The sequence below is a fragment of the Danio aesculapii genome, chromosome 21 (genome assembly GCF_903798145.1).
Source record: "Danio aesculapii chromosome 21, fDanAes4.1, whole genome shotgun sequence".
In the NCBI taxonomy this organism is placed as follows: Eukaryota; Metazoa; Chordata; class Actinopteri; order Cypriniformes; family Danionidae; genus Danio; species Danio aesculapii.
The window spans coordinates 23,573,395-23,595,807 of record NC_079455.1 but is presented as its reverse complement, the minus strand read 5'-3'; the positions used below and the strand labels follow the sequence as shown (position 1 = coordinate 23,595,807).

The following is a 22,413-nucleotide window of genomic DNA, read 5'->3' as shown; positions in this document are numbered from 1 at the left end:
CTCACATGAGTTTGCTCTTAAACCCATTCTTCTGTTGGTGAACTTCTGTTAGTGAGTGTCCGCATGCATGAGGTTGGTCATTTGCATAATACACACCCAAACCACCTTCATATAAGGTATCTGTAAACTTAAGGTTTTATGACATGTAGTGGGGTGTACTCATTATGCTGAGCACTGTTAATGGATGTGAACATATTCACTGATGGTCAATATAAAGTACCCAGATGAGGCTGTGTTATTAGATTTTTTGGTTGTTATATGGGAATAACACACCCCTTAGAATGTCATGAATGACCAATCAGAATTAAAAAGAGAGCTGTGTAATAACATGGGTTATAATTGCAGTGTGAGTAACCGTGAACTGTAAACAACTTTATTTTCATTAACTAGTGTTAACAAAGACTAATATATTCTGTAATAAATGTATTGTTCCTTGTTTTGTTGATGTTAGTAAATGCATTGACTAGCATTAACTTATTATGAAGAGTTATCAAATCACTTATTAATAAATATACTAATTATTGTGTTTGTAATATCACACTTAATACTTCATATAATAAGATATTCTCAAGCTTAATGCAGAAAATATGATATGCCATATAGTTGTTGTAATTATTAATAGTTATTAATTAATTAATATTGTTTTTTATTATTAATATTCCTGATATAGTGATATCACACAATTTTAAGCCCAAGAATTTCAATGCAAGCACATAGAATTTTTATTGTTGTTGTTGTCTGACAAACAAATTTTTCGGTTATTACTGTATTTTTAAATGTAATGTCTCAATGTATCATCATATTTGACTAAAACTTTCAAACTTTCCTGTTTAAAAGTTTGATTTTAGCGCTCAGATTGTTGTCCATTATTAATATTATTATGATTATTTATCATTGTGATGCTTTTGGTGCAGAAATTGCACAGTTTGAACTTGAATCGATTCAATAAATATGTATATCATAAATAAATATCGATTCATAAACACTACATTGCAGAACGAGTCATTGATTTTGTGATTTTAGTTTATTTTATTCTCCTTTTTAAAACACATAATTAAGTCAGCCTCATTCAGCGCTACTGAATTATGAGTTTTCACTGCGGGCAAAGTGCTCTGTAAGTAAGATGATTGATGAAGATGATGTGCGAATGATGGGCTATGAAAATGCTGAGGGCGTCTTGTGTGATGGAGTCGGACAGGGTCATAACTCTTGCCTGTTTTCGCTGTCGTGTTTTTGGCTGAGGCGGGCTGGCAGGTGTCATCACTCGACAGGTAGAACCAGCATCTGCCGTGTGCGCTATTGTGGTGGTTTTGTAGTTGTAATGCATGTGCGCAGCGGACCCTATCAGACATGGGAAGATTAAAAAAAACTCATTTTCACACGCAGCTCTGGTGAACGAAGCCTCTTGAAATTGCATCACGGGATGAACGGGGAATTAAGATATGCTAATGATAGTCATAGGTTCGGTAAGATTGCGTCTCCAATCAAAAATGGAGCTGCAGCCCTTCTGTACAAATCCTTTTCTTGAAGTGTCAAGTCCTTGAAGTGCTTCGGTTGCACTGACTGGGTAATATTTATTCAAGCGTGTGTGAAGCTGACGAATGTTTTTTGAGAACGCTTGTGTTTGCAGATGTAGCGTATATTTAGCTGTGGGGATGTATGGAAAATGCGGGGTTGCTGTTGGTCAAAAAACCTGTGATTTTCTTTGATAGCTTTTTATCTCTTGTTGTGTTTTTTTCGTGTGTCAAAGAACAATTTCGCTTTTTTTGCAATCTTTGTCTCGCTCTACCCCCTCCTCTCTCTCTTGCTTTCTTCTTCTGGCCCTACTTTTGTGTTTTATGGTCGATCTTGCTCCAATAATTGCCTCTATTCACTGGCTTCTTTTATTCCTCGGATGGTTTGGAAATGATTGTAGGGCTGTAGGAGAGAGAGATCATGGGAGTGATGTAAGGATATGATTGACTCACCAGGCCAGTGCTGTAACAGTGAAGGAAATGAGGGAGAGGAGATTACGCTGCAGCAGAGGAAGCTTTGCCCCAGGTTTTCTCCATGCCAAAATGATCATTTCAGCCCACAAATCATTTATCTACATAAGACACTCTGGGATAAAAGTTGATACCCTTGAACTGTAATTTCCTTTTTAGATTTATGGCCATACACAGATGAAACACATCCCCAAAATAGCGAGTGCTTTGTGCTGCAGAACAAGTAAAGTGTGACTTGTTTTGGAGTGAAGTAGTGCGATAATATCTAACCTTTTCAAATGTGTTAACTTCAGTGTTTATACATTTAAAGGATATTGTTTGCCAAATTCACTTGTAGTGTGTGTAAAACCACCCTATAAAGGTAAAAGTCCAACAGTTCCTTTTTTTATTTTCCCCATAAACCATATGAAGTATATCAAAAAGTCTGATTTACATACTATAACTAAAGTGATGTCATTTTGGTACAGTTGGAACAATTATCATTCGACAAAGCATATTTTGCACATCAAAACCATGAAAGTTTTATTCTAACAAAGTGTCCGTGAAACAGGTTGTATAGGCTCCGCTCTCTTCCATAAAGTGGTCAGGGAGTAGCTGGGTAATTTGCATTAACCCTTGTGCACTCTTCAGATTTTCTATCCTTTTGTTATGTTAGGAATGAAAACCTCCTCTAAATTAAACTGCTATAAAATGCATCAGATATATATTTATTTCTATTTGTTTTGCATAAATCTGTTAATTAACCTCAGTCCTGATCAAAACTACTAAATGTTTTTAAAAAATTACAGGATTTTAACTCTTTAATTGCCAAGTTCACAAATGATGTCACTGACTTGGTGAAAAAACACACAAAACGACGTATTTTTAATATAAAAAGTAATTGTGGACTGATTTTTTTTTTTTACCTTTTATCACAGTCTTGGACATGGAAAAGATTAGTAACATTACCTTTGATGCATTGTTAGCTTTTGTGCAGCATAAGATTTAAATTTCTCCATAATTTTCTGTTGGTGGCTGTTTTTGCCCCATTGACTTTCATTATAACCACATATTTTGATTGCAAAACTGTGGCAGTATATAGTTTTTTTTATTTTTATTATTTAATTAAAATTTGTAGTTTTTACTGTTGATCATCAGTTGGCAGCATTAACCCCTCAGACAGACCTGTGCAAAAAAAATCTAGTATTCTAGTACTTTCTGGATTTTATATGGAGTACAACTTTGTATTGTTGAGTATTGAAAATGTTAAAGCGTTTTTCCAAAGTAAGTGTCAAAATAAGCTTTGACACCAAAAATCATCTCCGACAGTACATAAGGGTTAAAAGAGAATTTCTCAGTGTACTTAAGCGATCTTGCATCCTTAGATTCTGTGTGACATTATTAACTGCCAAAGTTCAGTTCTAAAACTGAAAGACTGATACGAACCTGCATGTGTTTTCGATTTCGAGAATTCATTGAATGCAAGCTTGAGCACAGGACTCGCTATAGAAATCACAGAAGTCATTGCAGCTAAATAAAGAAGGTTGGAAGCGCAGCATTTTACTGTATATACGTATTTATTAATAAATATCAGAGATATAAATTATTTAGGAGTTCCTAAATGAGATTATGAAGGTAAACATTCACATGAATCCTAATAAAGGCATAAATACTTTAAGGGTGTTTATTTGCTATTAAAACTATTATGTTTAGAAATGTGTTGAAAAAAATCTTCTTACCGTTAAACAGAAATTGGTGAAAAAATAAACAGGGGGCGTAATAATTCAGGGGGGTTAATAATTCTGACTTCACCTGTATGAAAAAAGGAATGTAACAATAAATCATAGTATGAATGCTGTAATGTTTCAATCATTTTCCATTAAATTGCGTGAAGGTCATGTGACCATCAGGAAGAATGCAGTTCTGTGTTCTCGCAATCCTCTGAGATTGTTTGTCCGAGGTAACTTGGCATGAGAATGCAAATCCATTCTCTGCGTTCTTGGAATTGAGAAACAGCTGTTAAAACAACTATTTTTACATCTTCCACTTAACATTTAGTATAGAGCATTGTATAATAAACAAAGTATATTATGAACTGAAACTCCACAGATTCTGGGGGCACCTGAGACATATTGCATCTTGTGAAAATAAATACAATAGGACCCCGTTTAATGGCAAGTACAGTTGAAAACCTCACTATTCTGAAAATTGGAAGCATGACACATATTGTAGATGTCAGGCGTGATGCTATTGTTTCTTGATTAGAAGAGAGTGTGTCATGCTTATCATTGATGCCTTGATTTACTTAAAATGCTCTCAGTGCATTAGTCAAGCTTATTATTTGTAGTGGGCAGAAATACCATCATTTGGCTGTTGTCTCAAGCAGCGGTGGATTTCTCTGCCCTTGAACTCACAGGTGCAGCCGCCCTAAATCCACTGCAGTCATGGCAATCAGTGCGAGTCTTGTTATTTTCGCTTTTTGCTGTGCATAAGAATGAAAAAGACAGCTGTTGAGACCATTTTTGTCAACAACAAAAAAGTAATCATTGGAAGAGAATTATTGACTTTTCCTGTGGTTTGATTCTTTTGTGACTACACTCAACTCAACTTTGAGTTATGCAGCCTTTTAGACTCTGGGTCAGAGGACCACAGAGAGCTCTATAAGGGTGCTGGGAGGTCCGTAGAACTATTGATGATGAAGGAAATAATTTTCCACAATATATATTTAATATGTTTAGTGTCATTTTGATGTATGACTTTCGCTGCAATATAATTTCATCGCCTCTGGACACGCCCCTTCGCTGAGCAGGGTGTATGCTTGTGGTGAATGCGCGTAAACTGAAGCGTTCGTGATCTCACTAACCCAGATGTATTTTTTTGTAGTCCCCAAACTTCATTCGCTGTAGGCTTTGCGAAGCTAACTCTGTAAAAACCAATGTCTCCCTTTGCATTGAACTTTGAGTGCATTACATTTAGAGATGTTGTTTATGTTCACACAGCTACATTACACATGAACCAAAGCTTAAGATATGATATCATGTAGTAGACCACCCCTTTAACAGAACAAGAAAGCATTAAATGGATCAAAATCAAACATCAAAACATCTAAAATATTCCAAAACAAATACCCTTATAAGACAATTTTCTTGAACATTCAGATATTTTACAATGAATTCAAAGCATCAAAACATTTTAAATTACGTTAATATTTCACAATATGACTATATTTATGACAACCAAATGACAGCCCACTCATTTTTTAGGAGCCTGCATTTTAAAATATCTCTCTGATATAGCCTGTATGCCTATAAACAACTCTTCTACTAGTTTCAACGTAGCACAATTACTTAAGTTTTAAGTAACACGTTAACATCCCATAATGCTGCTTATGGTTTCTGTAATGTTCAGGCCACACTAAGACATCCAGGTGTTTGAAGATGCCACATGCTGCATCTGACAACGCCAAGAGATGGCAATTGCTGCCAAATAGGAACGAATGTATTTTTAATGGGCTAATGTAAGAGCTTGCTTTTTTATTTTTCCAATTTGCCAGCAAAAGCGGAGATCGGTAATGTGGAGTATGATTGTGAACGACTTTAGTCTCATGCATGGCGAAATTGATTTGCAGGTATTAAATCTTAATCAGAGCAGTAGAGAGGAAGCCATGAATAAATAAAGGGCTGGAGGCTCGCTGAGGCTGCGGGCAGTGACCTTTCCATTTATCCACGGCACGTCAAGGTCTCTCCGTTTCTTTCTCTCCCACAAATCTACCAACTTTTCAAAATGCGATTTGAATTCAGCAAACATCCTCTCGCTCAGGAACACACTTGCTGATGGGGAATCTGCATAGTGACTATTTCACTGACAGTCAAGCATCCCTTTTCGCAGCTCTAATGGCAGCTCTTTGATAATGAGCCGCTTTGAGAGATAGTTTGCTTATTTTGCGCTTGTGTGTGCATGTGTGAAATCCACAGAGACGGCTTGATTCTTATCATTGAGCTGTGATCAGACGGTCTGTTTTACACCAAATGACATGATGAGGACCAGAGAGAATTCCTGTTTGTTCATGGATCATATGTCTTTATGAATGATACTGTATGCCAAGCGGCAGGGCAGCGGAGCAGCCTGAGGGGTGACTCACTGGTTTCGTGTCCACTCAATTTAGGCTCTTATTAAATTGGCTTTGTCTCATGAAGTCAAATCGATTAGCCGCGGTTAGCGCATCTGATTCGCAGTCGTCGCCAAGCTTGAATGGTGTGTCTGCATGCAGGTTAGCGTTTAGTTACTCGGATTTAAGTCTCAGAAGGGTGACTGTTCACCTTGAGTCTATTCGTATTGCATCCAACGTGCCTTAAAGGAATAGTTCAGCCAAAAAAAGAAAATTACCCCATAATTTACTCACCCTCGAGCTATCCTCTTGTGTTTATGGCTTTTTTCTGTCAGACAAACACAGTCGAAGTTATTTTAAATTTTATCTTGGCTCTGGTATTATGGTGTTGGATAGTGGCTTTTATTTTGAAGCTTCCAAAAGCATATAAATCTGTCATCCAACTAACCCACACTTTGCAAGGGGTCAACGGTTGTCTTAGAAAGCAGATTGATGTGTTTTTGTAACAAATTTATTTACAATTTTTCAATTATAAACTCCAATCACTGACGTATGACGCATAATGTAAGATACCTTCGTGGTGGAATACACGCATCTCATGGGAACCACAGTTTGTTTACCACAGAAGACAAACATGAAAACTAGTTAGCTTAGCGTAACTGTATAAAGTTATACAGTATACTTACTCTTACAGTGCCGCATACACTTGTCTTCTCGACATTGCGTCATATGTCATACGCCATATTTCATACATCGTTTATCATCCCTGTTAAAAAAAACAGCATATGGGGTAAGGTTTTGATGCTGATATGCTGGTCTTGCTGGTTTCAATGTCAGGACCAGCATTGAGACCAGCAAGACCAGCATACCAGCATCAAAACATACCTTACCATGCTGTTTTTTTCATCAGGGATGCATAATTTGCATTTGTCCGCTACTGGAAGTCAGTGATTGGAGTTTCAATTGAAACATTTTTAATATGGATGTAACCAGTGCTCAATTTGTAAATTGAGAGGTCCCGGAACATCAGACAAAAGTGAAGATGGTTTGGGAGTCGTGGAAGAAAGTGAAGAGAGGGGCGGGAGGTGGGGGTGGGGTGGTTATGGGTGCGTGTGAGGAGGGGATTGGTAAAATGAGGTGCTGGATCAGATTTCAGAGGTTCCGGATCCGGCTTGTTCCGGCACAAATTAAGCCCTGGATGTAACGATTCACCTGACTCACGATCCGATACAATTCATGATACTAATCTCATGATACGATTTAGTCACAAAATTATTTGAAACAAATTTAGGGTGTAAAGCCCTTTTATTTTTTCATTAAATGCTCTATTTTTTTACTAAATATATTTTTTGCTATAACTAAATTGTTATTTTAAAAACAAATAAGTTCCACAAAAAAGAATAATACAAACTAAAGAAGACTCATTAATATGAACAAAGTAAAACTGTGACTGTGCTGGGATTTTAACAGGGTGCGAACTACGGGTGGGCTAGGGGGAGCTCGGCTTCCCTAAAAACATGACTTGTGAAATTTTGGGGTGGGGGTCTCAAAAAAGGTTGACAATGTGTTATTTTGACATGCGGCTTCAGTATTGTGTAATGTGATCGTGGATTATAATGTGTAAAAGTGCAAAAATATCATTCTTTCATGCATGACGGTGATTTCACCTCACTTAAAAAAAGATAACTACAAGTTATTCCTGTCATGAGCATCAAGGTGTGGGGGCGCTGCGGAGCAAAATTCACTCATGTCAAAGACTGACAGCCAGATGCTTTCAGATGGACGTTGAGACACGCTGCTTATTCATTTCCAGAAACAAATGATGTGACGTTGTGTTTGTTTTATTTGCTTCATACAGTAGGCCGATACAATGTTCTTTTTTTAAAACACCGTGACATTGCTGTAAACGTGTTGGACAATTAAGCTGAAAGCAGGTAAACTTGACAAAACGGAACCCTTTTCAGTGGTGTTTCTTTTATTTTCCAATTCGCAATTATGATTTACAGGAGTGAAAACTGAGATCCCATGACATTATATAGGCCTATGTAAAATGAAAAAGCATATGCTGTCCTTAATGCCATCATCTTGAGTTTATAGAGCGAATAGAAAAATGATAGGCTACATGTCGAAGTTATTTATTTATTTTTGTTGTTAAGTGAAACGTATTCATGTTTGTTGATTTTATATGAATGAATGAAGGCTATTACTCTCACAGAAGCACTGCAGGTAAAATTAGACAACGATGCTCTGTATTTTAAACTGCTGTTGTTTGTGCATGTGAAAATTAATCCCTCAAAAGATATTTTCAAGGGTCAAAGAAAGTTATTGATGGAAAAACAGGCGCTTTGTAGCAAGAAATTAAATGAAAGTAACAGTCCCGCATAGCTGAAAATCATTTGGTCGGTGTGGTTTGGCTTATTAATAGTTTTTTGCGTATAGATATCTGTGATAGTAGTTTTTCACTGTGCTGATGGTTTATGTGCATCATATTCGTTGTTCTGTTAGTGTAAATAAACGTCTTTTCACAGTATTTGCACACAGTTTGTTTTTTTTGTCGCACTTCACCGCTGTCATTTTAGTCTGCTGACCCAGCTCTTGCTCGCCACTGATATACAGGTTGATGTGCAAGCGAGTTTGCGTGTAAAAACCCAAAAGAAGTATTGCGATTCGTTCAACATTTCTACTGCTTTGATTTGTCACATATTTTAATAATATTTCAAATAGGCTCATGGTGAATCGTTACATCGCTAATTTTAACATTTCTGTTACAAAAGCACATCGATCCGCATTATAAGACATATGTAAACACCCTGGCCGTGTATGAGTTTTTAAATTTGTGTGCTTTTGGAAGCTTCAAAATAAAAGTCACTATCCAACACCATTATACCACTTGGAAAAGCCAGGATCAAATTTAAAATTACTCCGACTGTGTTCATCTGACAGGAACAAAATACACAGAGGATGGCTTGAGGGTGAATAAACAATGTGGTCATTTTCATTTTTGAGTAAACGCTTCCTTTAATAACATGATTGTTTCTTTGGCTGCACAAAAAGAAGCACAGGCCTGCATAAATTCACAATGCTGTCCTGTCAAATGATTTGCATAACTAGGATGAGGTGTAAATGTAAACAGCGTTGGGTTTTAGCACTTCATCCCCATCGTGGTTGACGGCCCACTCTAAATAGCCAATATGTGTTGATGGCAAGCCAGTCGGATGGAGATCTCCCTCTGTGTGGAGGAGACCCTCACCTACACAGTTAATTAAAAGATCACTGCACTGAAACACTGCTTTCACGGGTTGCTTTTCATGCTGTCGGACACAGAAGATCTGCAGTGCCTTCTGTAGTCAACGGAATTCTTTTTCCCATATTTTTTTTCACATAAGGATTTTATTAAAGTCTTTATTATAGAGATGTAAGCTATAAACCAAGTGAAGCAGCTATGAGGAGAATGACAAATTACAAACTTTGAAGCAAAGAATTCTATGAAAACAAAGGTACAATACTGTGAATGGCTGTAAAAGGATAGTTCACCCAAAAGTGAAAACTATCTCACTATTTACTCTCCCTCCTGCCGTTTTAAACCTTTATGAGTTTCTTCATCTGTTGAACACAAAAGTAGATATTTTGAAGAATGCTGGTTGATGGTACCCAATGGCTTCCATAGTATGTAATTCAATGGGTGCCAACAAGCAGCATTCTTCAAAATATCTTCTTTTTCGTTTAACAGAGAAAAAAATAAACTCAATTAGGTTTTGAACAAGTGTATACAGTACATATTTGGAATAATATTTTAATATTTGGACTATCCTTTTAATTCGGTAAAGAATTTCCATCATATGAAGCATTGCTAATGACAGTCGAATTAAAAACCATTGACAATGATAAAACTATTCATTTTAATTAATTAATTTTATAAACAATATATTTCAAGTTAAAGGAAAAAATGCATACGTTATGTGACCAAAGCGAGATTGCATTTCATTTGTGGTGCTTCTTGGGGATGGCCAGAGCTAAATATATATTTTTGTTTACAACTCGATTAGTGGAATTTACTGCGAAATATCATGGGAAACCTTTTTTCTACACAAATTACATTAAACAGTTTTAAGTTGAATCAACACATACAAATTAGGTTAAAATCATATACAATTGATTAACTTGTGTTAAACAAAAGTGTACATGTTGAAAATTGCTAAATTATTGTGAAAAGCGCATTACAAATACATTCGAATTTAACTGAACTGAATGGAAAAATCATCTTTTAGGTCTGAAAAGTTATAATACACTGTTAAAAATTCAGGGTTTCATACAATTCCTTCATGTTGTCCCAACCCAAATCGATCAGGTTAACTTAATTGTTTTTAGAAATTTAAGTAGATTCAGTGGTGTAAAGTGACAAATTACAAATACTCAAATTACTGCAATTAAGTAGTTTTTCCTCAGGAATTGTAATTCACTTAGTAGTTTTAAAAATGTGTACTTTTACTTTCCCTTGAGTACATTTTTTGTGCTGTATCAGTACTTTCACTCCATTATTTTCCTTCAGCCTTCAGTCACTACTTTATTTTTTCTTGTCAGTCTTGCGACTCCAGTCCAATCGAGTTTTAATAATAAGTTTGCATCCTAATGAACAATTTCAAGACATGTTTGAAAAGTGTCTAAGATGTTTCAAAATCTTTACACGCAATCACTGAGACAGCATGTCACTGATAAGATGACGGATGCCTATGATGGCTGAAATCATCAAATGGCCTTAAACAATCACTAAATGCACTACAGAATGTTACGTTTACACACACATACATGCACAAACTGCATGTAAACGCATCAGCCTTTCACCGTATAATACTTACTACTCTTGAGTACTTTTAAAAGGGCTACTTTTTACTCATAATTTGAGTAATATTTACAACAGATACTTTTACTCTACTTGCACTACATTTTTGAGTAGATTAAACATAAAACAATTAAGTTGTCCCACAAAAACCTCAAGAATTGTGTTGATTCAGCTGATTTTAAATAAGTAGTTTGAACAAGGAGCCAAATTTTTTATTTTAAAGTGGAGACCCTTGCTGTTTATTTTTATTTAAATTTTCGTGTTCTTAATAATGTTTTCTAACAAAACATTTCTGTCCTTTTTCCTCCAACTCTCCTCAATTCCCTTTACCCTTCTTCTTCCTTCCCTCAACGATATCCTCTCACGTTCATTGCTCTGTCATTCTCCACTTCTTCAAACCCTCCTGCACGGTCATTTTCCTCTCGGCTCTGCAGGTCTCTATCTGGCCGTATCGTGGGTGGAGTGTGGTGGTTCTTCACCCTCATCATCATCTCCTCCTACACTGCAAACCTGGCAGCTTTCCTGACTGTGGAGAGGATGGTGTCGCCCATCGAGAGCGCAGAGGATCTGGCCAAGCAGACAGACATCGCGTACGGCACTCTTGACTCAGGCTCCACCAAGGAGTTCTTCAGGGTGAGTGGACAAATGGCATGGCTGCTGGTGTTTTGTTAAGGGGGCGAGAGGGAATCACTTCAAAATGAGAAGACTTCAAGTGCTACATTAGGAGAAAAAAAATATCAGTGAAAATTCAATGACTAATAGGCTAATTTAGGAAATTTTAGCTTTCATTATTAGGCAGACCAGAGGTTGGCCATCTTCTTGAGGTTGTAGTTACTAAGACCACCACAATACATGTTATACAATTAAAAGCTACATAAATAAGGATGTCATATGATTACAAAGCTGACAAATTATGCATAGCAATATTTCATTAGCATTTACTGTAAGTTCGCTTTTGTGTTCAAGTACTGTCGTAGCCTACATTTGACAATCTGTAATGTAATACATTATTATGTATTAGTCCTTATACAGCTTTGAATCATTAACTGATCCACCCCTACCCACCCAAAAAATTGATAGCATCTTAAAATAAAGTATGTTAATTGAAATAAAAAGAAAAGCAAAGAAATAGAAATACATTTTCTATAAAAAAAGAAAAGAAAAAAAAACAAGAGAATGTCTCTGGCATCAACAAATTATAGTTATGTGTTTGAGCAAAGCATTACTGCAAGTCTTATGCTAAAAATGTTGTCATTTTTGCATTAAAAATATCTTCAGATGTGTTTATGTTTATTTTAGAGAACACAGTACAAATGTTTTAACTTCAGAAGAGGTAAGAAATCAATATTTGGTGGAAAAACAATGATTCACCCAAAATTTTAAATTACCTCATCTTTTACCCTCCTTCATGTAGTTTTAAACCATGTTCTTTCTTCTGTTGAACACAAAAGAAGGTATTTTGAAGAATGCTGCTGGCTGGCACCCATTGACCTCCATAGCAGGAAAAACACACTTACTATGGAAAGTCAATGGGTGCTGTTGTTTTGTCGATATGTCATACTTTGTCAGATTGTCCTACCTCACATTTAAAAAGTAAGAAGCACATTTTGATAATGCAATATGCCACCCATCAGATTTTGCTACCAGTGTAAATTTTAATGTGGAGTAGTGTGATGTGAAGCTGTAATATGACCCTAACCAATCTAATCCCTAACCCCAAACTCAGAACCATTCAGATACAGTGTTGGTAGTATAATCTGATGGGTAGGATAAAATGTCAAAACACTGGCAAGTAGCATTTTTCAAAAAGTGTGTCTGTGCGTGTGTGTGTGTGTGTGTGTGTGCGTGTGTGTGTGTGTGTGTGTGTGTGTGTGTGTGTGTGTGTGTGTGTGTTCAACAGAAGAAAGAACTCAAATAGGTTTTATGCAAGTGAAAGTTGATCAAATGATGACATAATTTCATGGGTGAACTCTCTCTTTAAGTATCACATGATGATTATCAATTATTATTATCATGAACGGTGTTGGGGTAACGCGTTATAAGTAACGCGCGTTACATAATAATATTATTTTCCAAAGTAACGTGTAATATAACACATCACTTTTAAAAATAAGTAATATCATTTAAGTTACTTTTTAAAAAATGTAACGCTGGTAACTTTTTACCTTGCTTTATTGGCTTTTACAAAATATACTGCGGAATAAAAATGTCAGCTTAGGTTGAATCACACACTTAATAAGAGAGCATGCTGCAAGGGAACAGTCGACTCTTCTTTTTTCAGAGCAGATGAGTCAGTGTACTGTTCTAATAACTGAATCTGCTAACTGATATGGGTTTATTTCCATAGATATTGACATTAGATGTCACCTGCGCTATTGTTGTCTATTGGAAGGAATGCGTCAATAGGGCCGCCATTTTAGTACAGGGTAGCGCTCCTTTGAAATGAATGTGGGACCAAGGTGTAGTGGAGGACTGGCCATCTGGAGCCAGAGATATATACACATATATACATGTATCTATGATTGGAAGTGTTCCCGATGGTCAGTATGCAAGTATTTTTTTTAAATTACAAATATTATAATTGTACATTACTTTTCTACATCGATGATCAGTGACCGCAAGGGCATTGCTGACAAAGAGCGTGTGTTTGTGTGCAGGGAAATGTATTATCCTCCCTGCCTGTTAAATTTGCTCTAATCCGCGTCCTGAAACACCCCCCCCCCTCTTGTTTTCACGATTCGTTAACTTAGCCGACAATAATACAAGTTACTGGCACCGCAGCATCTTGTTGTCATGTTTCATTTGCATTGTTTGCTGATTTTAATCAACAAAACTAGCATAAGTCTAGTATTTAGTGCGAGTTGGTGCTACTTTGCCTTATGGACAATGCAGTTCGTAACTGTATTATCATCAATATATTAGCACAAAAGTTCATATCATACAAAAACGTAAAAAATTAAATCTTGCTTATGAAATGTTCTGCCTTTGTGCTTTGTTTTCTTTGTTTGCTTGTTACAACACCTGTACAGAGCACTAAAGTCCAGCATCTTCACATTGGCTTTAATCTTGACTAGTGCGGTTGAATGATATTATTCCTGGGAGCTCTGTACCAATGTGGCAGCACTATTGATGCACGCTCAGGGTCCGTATGCGATATCTAGTGTATATATCTATGGTAATTTTCGAATCAGAGTGAGTATCCAGTGTGTTAGTACTTACTGAAGACGCAAACCATTTCATGACAACTCCGTTCAATTTAATGAACTGGTTCAACGGGTTCACTTAGAACACTGGTGTCAAACTCAGTTTCAGGAGGGCCGCAGCTCTGCACAGATCAGTTCCAACCCTAATTAAGCACACCTGATCAAATTAATTAAGTCCTTCAGGCTCGTTTGAAACCTACAGGTAAGTGTGTTGGAGCAGGGTTGGCACTAAACCGTACAGGGCTGCAGCTCTCCAGGAACTGAGTTTGACACCCCTGACTTAGAAGATACGGTTAAAACAAATAATTCATTCGTGAATCGCCCATCATCACTACAGGCAGTCAGAAACAGAAACAACGCCAGGCCGGAGACTTACATTTTTGCAATGGATTCTTGTTATTTTGAACTCATCGAAGAAAAGAAGTGGATTGTTGTTAAATGTAGATTATGTGAAAGTAAAACTCTTGACAACTGCAAGAAACACGACAGAAAAAAAAAGTAAAACTGGATGCGCACACCCACACCCCACCTATGATTGACATCATTTCACGTTCTCCAGGTGAAATAATTATTTGACTAAACTAAAAAAAAAGGTTATTGCTTTTATTGTTGAGGAGATGCAGCCACTGTCTGATGTTACTGTAAAAGCGACTACGTTTTGTGATTATAGTAAGATTTTTTTCTCTTTTAGGAACCGGTTTACACTTGAAGCCACTTGAAGCAATTTTATTCACTGTATAAAACTTCAAGATTTATTTTGATTTGGGGATGTTTTTATCATCTTACTGTTCATTTTGTTATTAAACATTTTAAAGGTTTAAAATCAGTTTAAATTATTTCATGTTAGTACTCTTAGGTTTTATTCAGTCCTTAGGACAATGAATTCACTTAAGTAATAACAACATTCAAACGTAGCAAACAAATTGGTCCCACTTTATATTAAGTGTCCTTAACTACTTTGTACTCGCATCAAAAAATACATACAATGTACTTACTGTGTTCATAATGTATTTGAGAACACGTGTGGTGCTTGGGTTGGGGTGGGGGTTATGGACATGTTTGGTGGTGTGGGTAGGTTTAAGGGTGAGTTGAGGTGTAAGGGATGGTCAACAGTGTATTTACAAATGTAATTACAGAAGTTAGTTACAGATGTAATTAAATACAGGCATTTAATCAAGCATAAGTACACAGTAAATACATGTATTTACACGATAAGTACATTGTAACGAATTATTAATTCCTGTGTAAGTGCATATTAGTTAAAGCCACTTAATATAAAGTGGGACCAACAAATTACATGCTGTCATTAATATGTATATACAGCATTTTGAGCTCTGGGCTCAGAACGTTCTCAAAATAAAATTTTCCCTACATTTTTTTAAAGGAAAATGAAGGTGTATGTTCTATAGGTGGTTGTTAAATGCAGAGCTTCTCAATAAAAAGGGTGAAAAAACACCTGCAAGTTCTGAAAGAGATCAAACCTCAGCCAGGTAAGGAAAAGTAATGCAAAAGTAACTCAAAAGTAATATAACACATTACTTTCCATAAAAAGTAACTACGTAATGCAATTAGTTACTTTTTGGGGGGAGTAACTCAATATTGTAATGCACTACTTTAAACAGAACTTTCCCCAACACTGATCATGAATAATTCTTATCAATGTAGAAAGGGTTAACCTATTTGTTTGGTTTCTTGATCAATTTAAAGTTTAATATAGAGAAAAAATTATTAAACAGGAACATTTTGTAACATTACAAATGTCACTTTTAATTAGTTTATTGTGTGATTGCTGAATAAATGCATTAAAACAATCCCACTGACCCCAAACATTCCAAAAATAGTGCATACCTTAATTTACATAATAATTAATTGCTAAATATTAATTATCTAAGTTCCCACAAGGCAGATTACCTCTGATCTGCAATTCAAGCACTAACAATTGTGCCCTCTGCTCGCTTCACTGGCACTGTACACCTTTACCCCACCTTTCAGAGGTCGAAGATCGCCGTATATGAGAAGATGTGGAGCTACATGAAGTCGGCAGAGCCCACAGTGTTCACCAAAACCACAGCAGAGGGAGTCGCACGGGTCAGAAAATCCAAAGGGAAATACGCCTTCCTCCTGGAGTCCACCATGAACGAATACACGGAGCAGCGTAAACCCTGCGACACCATGAAAGTCGGAGGAAACCTGGACTCCAAAGGCTACGGGGTGGCGACGCCAAAGGGCTCACAGTTAAGGTGGGTGGAGTAGTATAACAATATGCCACGTGTTGTTATGGTATTCCACCTTCCCTGGCGTGCCTATTTCTATTCTTTTCTTCTTATTTATTTGCTTTTGTGTGCACTGTGTTATACGTCGTGCTATATTTTCTTTTATTTTCTTCTCTTTTTAGCCTAAAGCAGGTAATATCTGATCTGATGCATGCATGATGATGCCACTGAATTTGTTTGGAAAAAGATGTTCTGTTTGGATTGTTTAATAATGAACTTGAAGGGACAAGCTCTGAATATTCTGCCTGGTCTGACGCTAGCAAAGTATTTTTCCCCACATGAGACTGGGATGGTAATTGTGATAATAATGAGTAATAACTGATGCATTATGTAAAAGAAAAGCTGAAAGGGATGGCAAGCTGTTTTGACTTTTCTTTATTTGCAGGGTATCAATTCTCAATGTCAGCACTTAAATTTTCACTAGTTTCAGAGGTGATTCTTGATATGAGCAATTTCTACCAGTAACAATGGCAGTTCGCATTTGGGAACGAGGTGTTTATAAGACATGTTATGAGATTTTATGCATGCATATGACAACTGTTACTAAGTGTATTCCACTCAGTTTTGTCATTTTAAATGCAAAGATAACATTGTTTGGGTTTTCTTTATGACATCTTGACAAAAAATACAATACAATCGTCTCTGTCTTTATGAAAACTTGACATTACCAAGACAACATAACTTGTCATAAATCTGTCATGAACATGATTGCATTGAGGCCATTGTAATTGTGTCATTAATATTTTTCTGATCACTTATTTCAATTGGTTAATTAATTCGACAATTTCAATGTGCCCCCATTTAGTTGAGGTAAAGTTAAAATATTAAGGATGCTGTTATAAAATTCATGATTATAATGGTCTCGTGACAATCATGTTCATGACAGATTTATGACAGGTTTTGTTTTCTTGATAATGACAAGTTGTCATGACAAAGACAGGTTATGATGTGTTTGGTTATGTCAAGTTGTCATAACAAAGACATCTCAAACAATGTCACCTTTGCATTTGAACGGACACAATTGAGCAAATAACACTTAAACATGTAAATAACATAACATCTCATTCATATATTTATGATATGTCATGTCATAGCATTCTTATGAACACCCCTTCAAGAAGTGTTACCCCTGATGTCAGAAAATTGCCATTGTTACTTGTAGCAATCAAATTTCTTATATCAAGAATTAACATTATAGTGACAACTGAATTCTTGAAAAATTTTGTATTTGTCAGTATCAAACATAGACTACCTGCTACCATAAAAAACTTATTTTAATACCACGTTATCATGAATTGAATTTGAATGTTAACATTTAACTAGTAAATACAATTCTTGCTAACACCTGAGAGTATGTCATTATTTATTTCAAGAATTTACATTTTTACTTGTGGAAATGCAATTCCTGATATCAAAAACTGCCATTGTACTAGTAGAAATCTTAATTTACGAATTAAGATTAATTTAGCATTTCAACTTGTAAAATATGGAAGGTTAATATTGAGAAGTCATATCCTGTGAATGAATAAAAGTTGAAAGATCTTGCCTCAGAGAGGAGTCTATTACAGATGTCAGTAGCTCCAGGATCAGCTGTTTTGTAATGGAGTTATTGTGGTCTGTGTGGCTCTTCTCCTGAGCATCCACTGGATTAGCGTTTTTTCTCCTGGTGTTGTGATGTCAGACCGGTGCAGGACATTCACTGGGCTTCACATCCACAGCACACAGTGCATTTAATGCTCTTCTTTCTCTTCCCCTCCTCAGCTCAGACGTGTCTCACTACATTCTTTCCCTGTCCTGTTCTTTGTTCCTGTGGGCTGTGTGTTTATCAGTGTTGCATTCAGGATAAACTGCATTCAGGATAAACCTCTCTTGAATCATTCCCATCGTCTATGCTTTGACCCTTAACTTAACTGAATTATTACATAGCGAGATTAAAGTTATGCAGTGGAGTCCAAAGGTCTATGGCCACATAAAAAATTCATGTTTATTTTTGTTTGCTTGTTTTTATTATTATTATTATTTTTACTATTATTATTATTTAAATGCTATTAATTAGAATTTAAAATGTATTTGTTTTAAAATATACAAAAGATTACTTTAAAGATCCTGTGGACTGTTTTGAAATACGCATTTTTATTTGATGTTTGGCGTAATCTCAACGGAAACATGAAGAAAGGGTGGGACATAGTGTAGCTCCTCCCCTTTTTAAAAAAAACAGCCAGTAGTGTTTTGTTTTGTCACCGCTCTGCCAGTGAATGGTTGAGCTCAAGTGAATCAAATGAAAAGCAAATGAGAAGCATGTTGAAGGGGGCAGGGCATGTCAGACGATAGAGAGCATTTGATTGGTTATGATGTGATGACAAACTGTAGTGTGAGTTAACGTGAATAAAACCGTTGATTCATTTGGGTGGAGGTGAGGAACTACAAGCTTTACATGTTTATACCAGTTTTATATCCTCTAAATGTGAATTTTGTCACTGTTTTGGGGCACACTAGCTTATGCGGAGATATCCTAAATAATAATAATGCTGATATTAACACCTAAAAAACGTTTAATTTCATGGGACCTCTAAGATATAAATTTAGTAGGGATGTCTTGATCAGATTTTTTTGCCCTTGTGTCCGAATCCAGGTCATTTGATTTTGAGTATCTAGCGATACCGAAAACCAATCCGATACTTCTATAATACATAAAAAAAGAATAAAGAAGAGCAAAGAAACAGATCCAGGATGTTCCTTATTTTTTATTTAATTCACCTTATTTTTTATTTTATTCAACTTATTCAACAACTCTGTTAACAACCAGAGCACTTTTGTGAGGTAGCTTAAACATAAACAAGTAATACTGTAAATAATATAAATTCTTGACTTTTGGAGTTTAGTGCAACAGTAAATATATAAATAAAATCAAATAAAAAAACAAATAGCACCTCAATTTAAAGTACCCAGCAGGCAATCCCAAGTTTACGTATCTCAGTTTGCTTCGGCTATGTTGTCATCATCAACTTTATAATAGCTCCAAACCACAGACATACCCGCGGTTAACCAATAGCGTCTCTACAACAAAGTAATGTCATGCCGCAGGTGTTGCTGTTTGTGTGAAGTCAAGAAAGAGGTCTAGCTCTGTGCCAACGCATAACTATAAATCTGTAAAAAAAATAATGAGAACATGTATAGATATATATACATATATATTCGAGTCCTTAATGAGAGGTACTGTCCAATTCTGATCGAGTCTGAATCAGCGTGATTGGGCCCGATTGTGATCATGTGATCGGATCTGGACATCCCTAAAATTTTGTAAATATTTCATTTTAGTATTTGATATTTCTTTTTCTCTTTCTATTTATTTCCATTCATGTTTAAAGCAACAGTATCAATATTTATAAACAGTTAAGTGTTCATTTAAATTTGACTTTGAAGTACACATTCTGTTTATTTGGTAATAAATGAACCTGAAATTTCTAGGATTTATTTTTAGATGAAAAATAAAAAATATCTTATTTTAAACATTTAAAAATATTTATTTGTTAAATATTTAATCAATTAAGTAATATTGATTGATATTAAATAAAATCGATTATATTATTCTTCACTTATTTAATATGAGTAATAATTATAATTATATATTAAATTAATATATTATGTAATGTATATTATATTAATATATATTATGTTATAAATTAATAATATAATTATCATAATTAATAATATGATTATTTAATCATGATTATATTATTTAATATTGAGTAATAAAAATTGGTCCACCTATTTGGACCATGTTCTTTGTAATATTTTCAAATCATGTCAAAAAAAAAAATTCACTGCAAATAATAAAGTTCTGGGATATATAATTATCCACATAACAGAATATTATAATTTGTAGTGAAAAGCGCTTGATTAGAAAATGCTTAATACCAGTATTTTTCATGTGGTCTTTTACTTTTTGAACCCCACTGTGTGTGACATCATATACTTATATTAGCAGACCATTACCCTCGGAACTGTTACTATCCAGAGAACAGCAAGGAAAGATGGTGTTTAGGAGCATAATTGTTTTTCCAGCTCTCGCATGACTAAAACCATAGGTGGGAATACAAGGCTTTGGGGAACAAGATCAAACTCATTCAGCACTTTCAGAGGCTTAAACCCACAGTGCTCATTTAAACTGTCTGTAAACAGCATATAGGTAAAGTAACAGGCATTCAATATCATGAGGTCCCTCTGCACATCTCACAGCAATATTGAGCACATAGTAAAGCGGACGAATGAAGATGGCAAATAAGGCTAGCTAATAGGGTTGGGGAGGGGGGTTTAAAAGCGGAGAGCAGATATTGATTTCTCCATTCCCTCATCTGGAGGTGTGCAGTACGGGTAGACAAATAAGGCTGGTGTGAATTAACATGAAAACGGGAAAAGAGAGGTTTGTCCTCCGTGGTTTGGTGTTTTCGTGTTTTCTAAGGGGAAGTTGGGTGGGAACGGGTGACTAATCTATAGAGCTTTCCACCCCTTTCTTTCTTGATTTAACCTGATTGGATTCTGCTCAACTATGACAAACTGCTGCTACTGACAAACTATGTTTTATCGTTTCAAGAAGTGCAGTTAACCTGGCAGTTTTAAAACTGAATGAACAAGGCCTGTTGGACAAATTGAAAAACAAGTGGTGGTACGACAAAGGAGAGTGTGGCAGCGGAGGAGGTGGTGAGAAGGTTAGCCACTATGTCAACCAACGCGGGTAAACAGTTTCCTCTGTAACGGGAGCATCTGCCGGGGCGCAATCACATACCTGACCTTCATTCTGACCCTATTTAGCCTGAAGAGAAAGAGGATCGCAATTACTGTCAGAGCACAAGTATTCGCCCTGGATACCAGGCAGAGATTCCTTCCCTGATCTTCTGTCATTCATCAAGGAACTTTTCCTCTTTTAAAGTAGTGGCATCTCTTTAACTCTAGTATATGATTTTCTCCTTCTGAGGTGCATTTTGAACCGGCATGCAGAGATGCTGCAGTGTCGCATCATTATTATGTATTAAAGAAATTATTCAAAGTCATAAGTGAAATTCATAACAGTTTAGAGGAACACAGAAAGTTTGGTGCCTGCGGTATATATGTCAATAATTGTGGTTTAACAGTAATTGCCTCCAGCGTTGGTACAGAAACAGGCCGTGGCAGTATGCGCCCGTTACCTAAAGCGATGGAACAAGGTCCCGTTCATATGTCTGTGGCTCCAGTGCCAGGCCCCTAAATGGAGCACAGAGACATGTACTACAACGGGATCCTTGGCTCGGTCACTTTGCCAGTGCAACTGCTCTGTCAGCTGTTATCAGTGAATAACATAAAATAACATGTCCTATGATGTTATTTATGTTATTTGTGTTACATTTCTCTGCGCGGTTGAAGAACCCCCGTAAACCTTGCCGTTTTGAAACTGAGTGAATCAGGCATCTTAGACAAGCTGAAAAACAAATGGTGGTACGATAAGGGCGAGTGTGGACCCAAGGACTCGGGAAGTAAGGTCAGTCTCCATAAGTCTGGGACCATCACTGTTGTCTAATGCTCAGTGAGGCAGAGAGTCACCAGTATCTAGCGCATGCTTATCTGTAGGAAGATTTCAGACGTGCACCAAGCAAGATAGTTCCAGCATGCCCTGCTTCTCCACACTAGAGATCTCTGTTTTTAATAACATACCTACTCTAGTACCTGAGAGGAATGGAAGTGACTGGGCTTTTGAAGGTATCCCAAGTTTATTTAGCCGAGCGTGCCATTGATGTCTTTTTGCATGACAAGCCAAGCAATTTTGTGGAGCCAGAAACGCACCACACATGGCGATAAGCTAAAACACAGCAAGAATTTAAATCGGAGAACTTGCACATGAAGCTAGTGATCCATTTGTGAGCACAGCCAAAAGAAAATTAATACATTTCCTGTAATTACATACTAATTAGAACCCTGTCAAAGCACTGATGCCTGTCTGTCAAAGTCGCCACAAAAACATCAGCTTTTCAGTTTAGGAGGTTGATTGGAG

General features: G+C 36.2%; 1 protein-coding gene across 3 annotated transcripts in view; it reads left to right on the top strand.

Moving 5' to 3' along the window:
* The window catches only part of gria4b (glutamate receptor, ionotropic, AMPA 4b), a 160,634-nt gene that overhangs the window by 134,160 nt on the left and 4,061 nt on the right, over positions 1-22,413 (top strand). For 2 of the 3 annotated variants that reach the window (XM_056445796.1, XM_056445798.1), the window contains exons 12-14: positions 11,347-11,545; positions 16,108-16,355; positions 20,983-21,097. In XM_056445796.1, the coding sequence (XP_056301771.1) occupies positions 11,347-11,545; positions 16,108-16,355; positions 20,983-21,097 (562 nt within the window). Of the gene's footprint in view, positions 1-11,346; positions 11,546-16,107; positions 16,356-20,982; positions 21,098-21,788; positions 21,904-22,413 lie in introns of all 3 variants that reach the window. The other variant, XM_056445797.1, reaches the window with a different exon arrangement.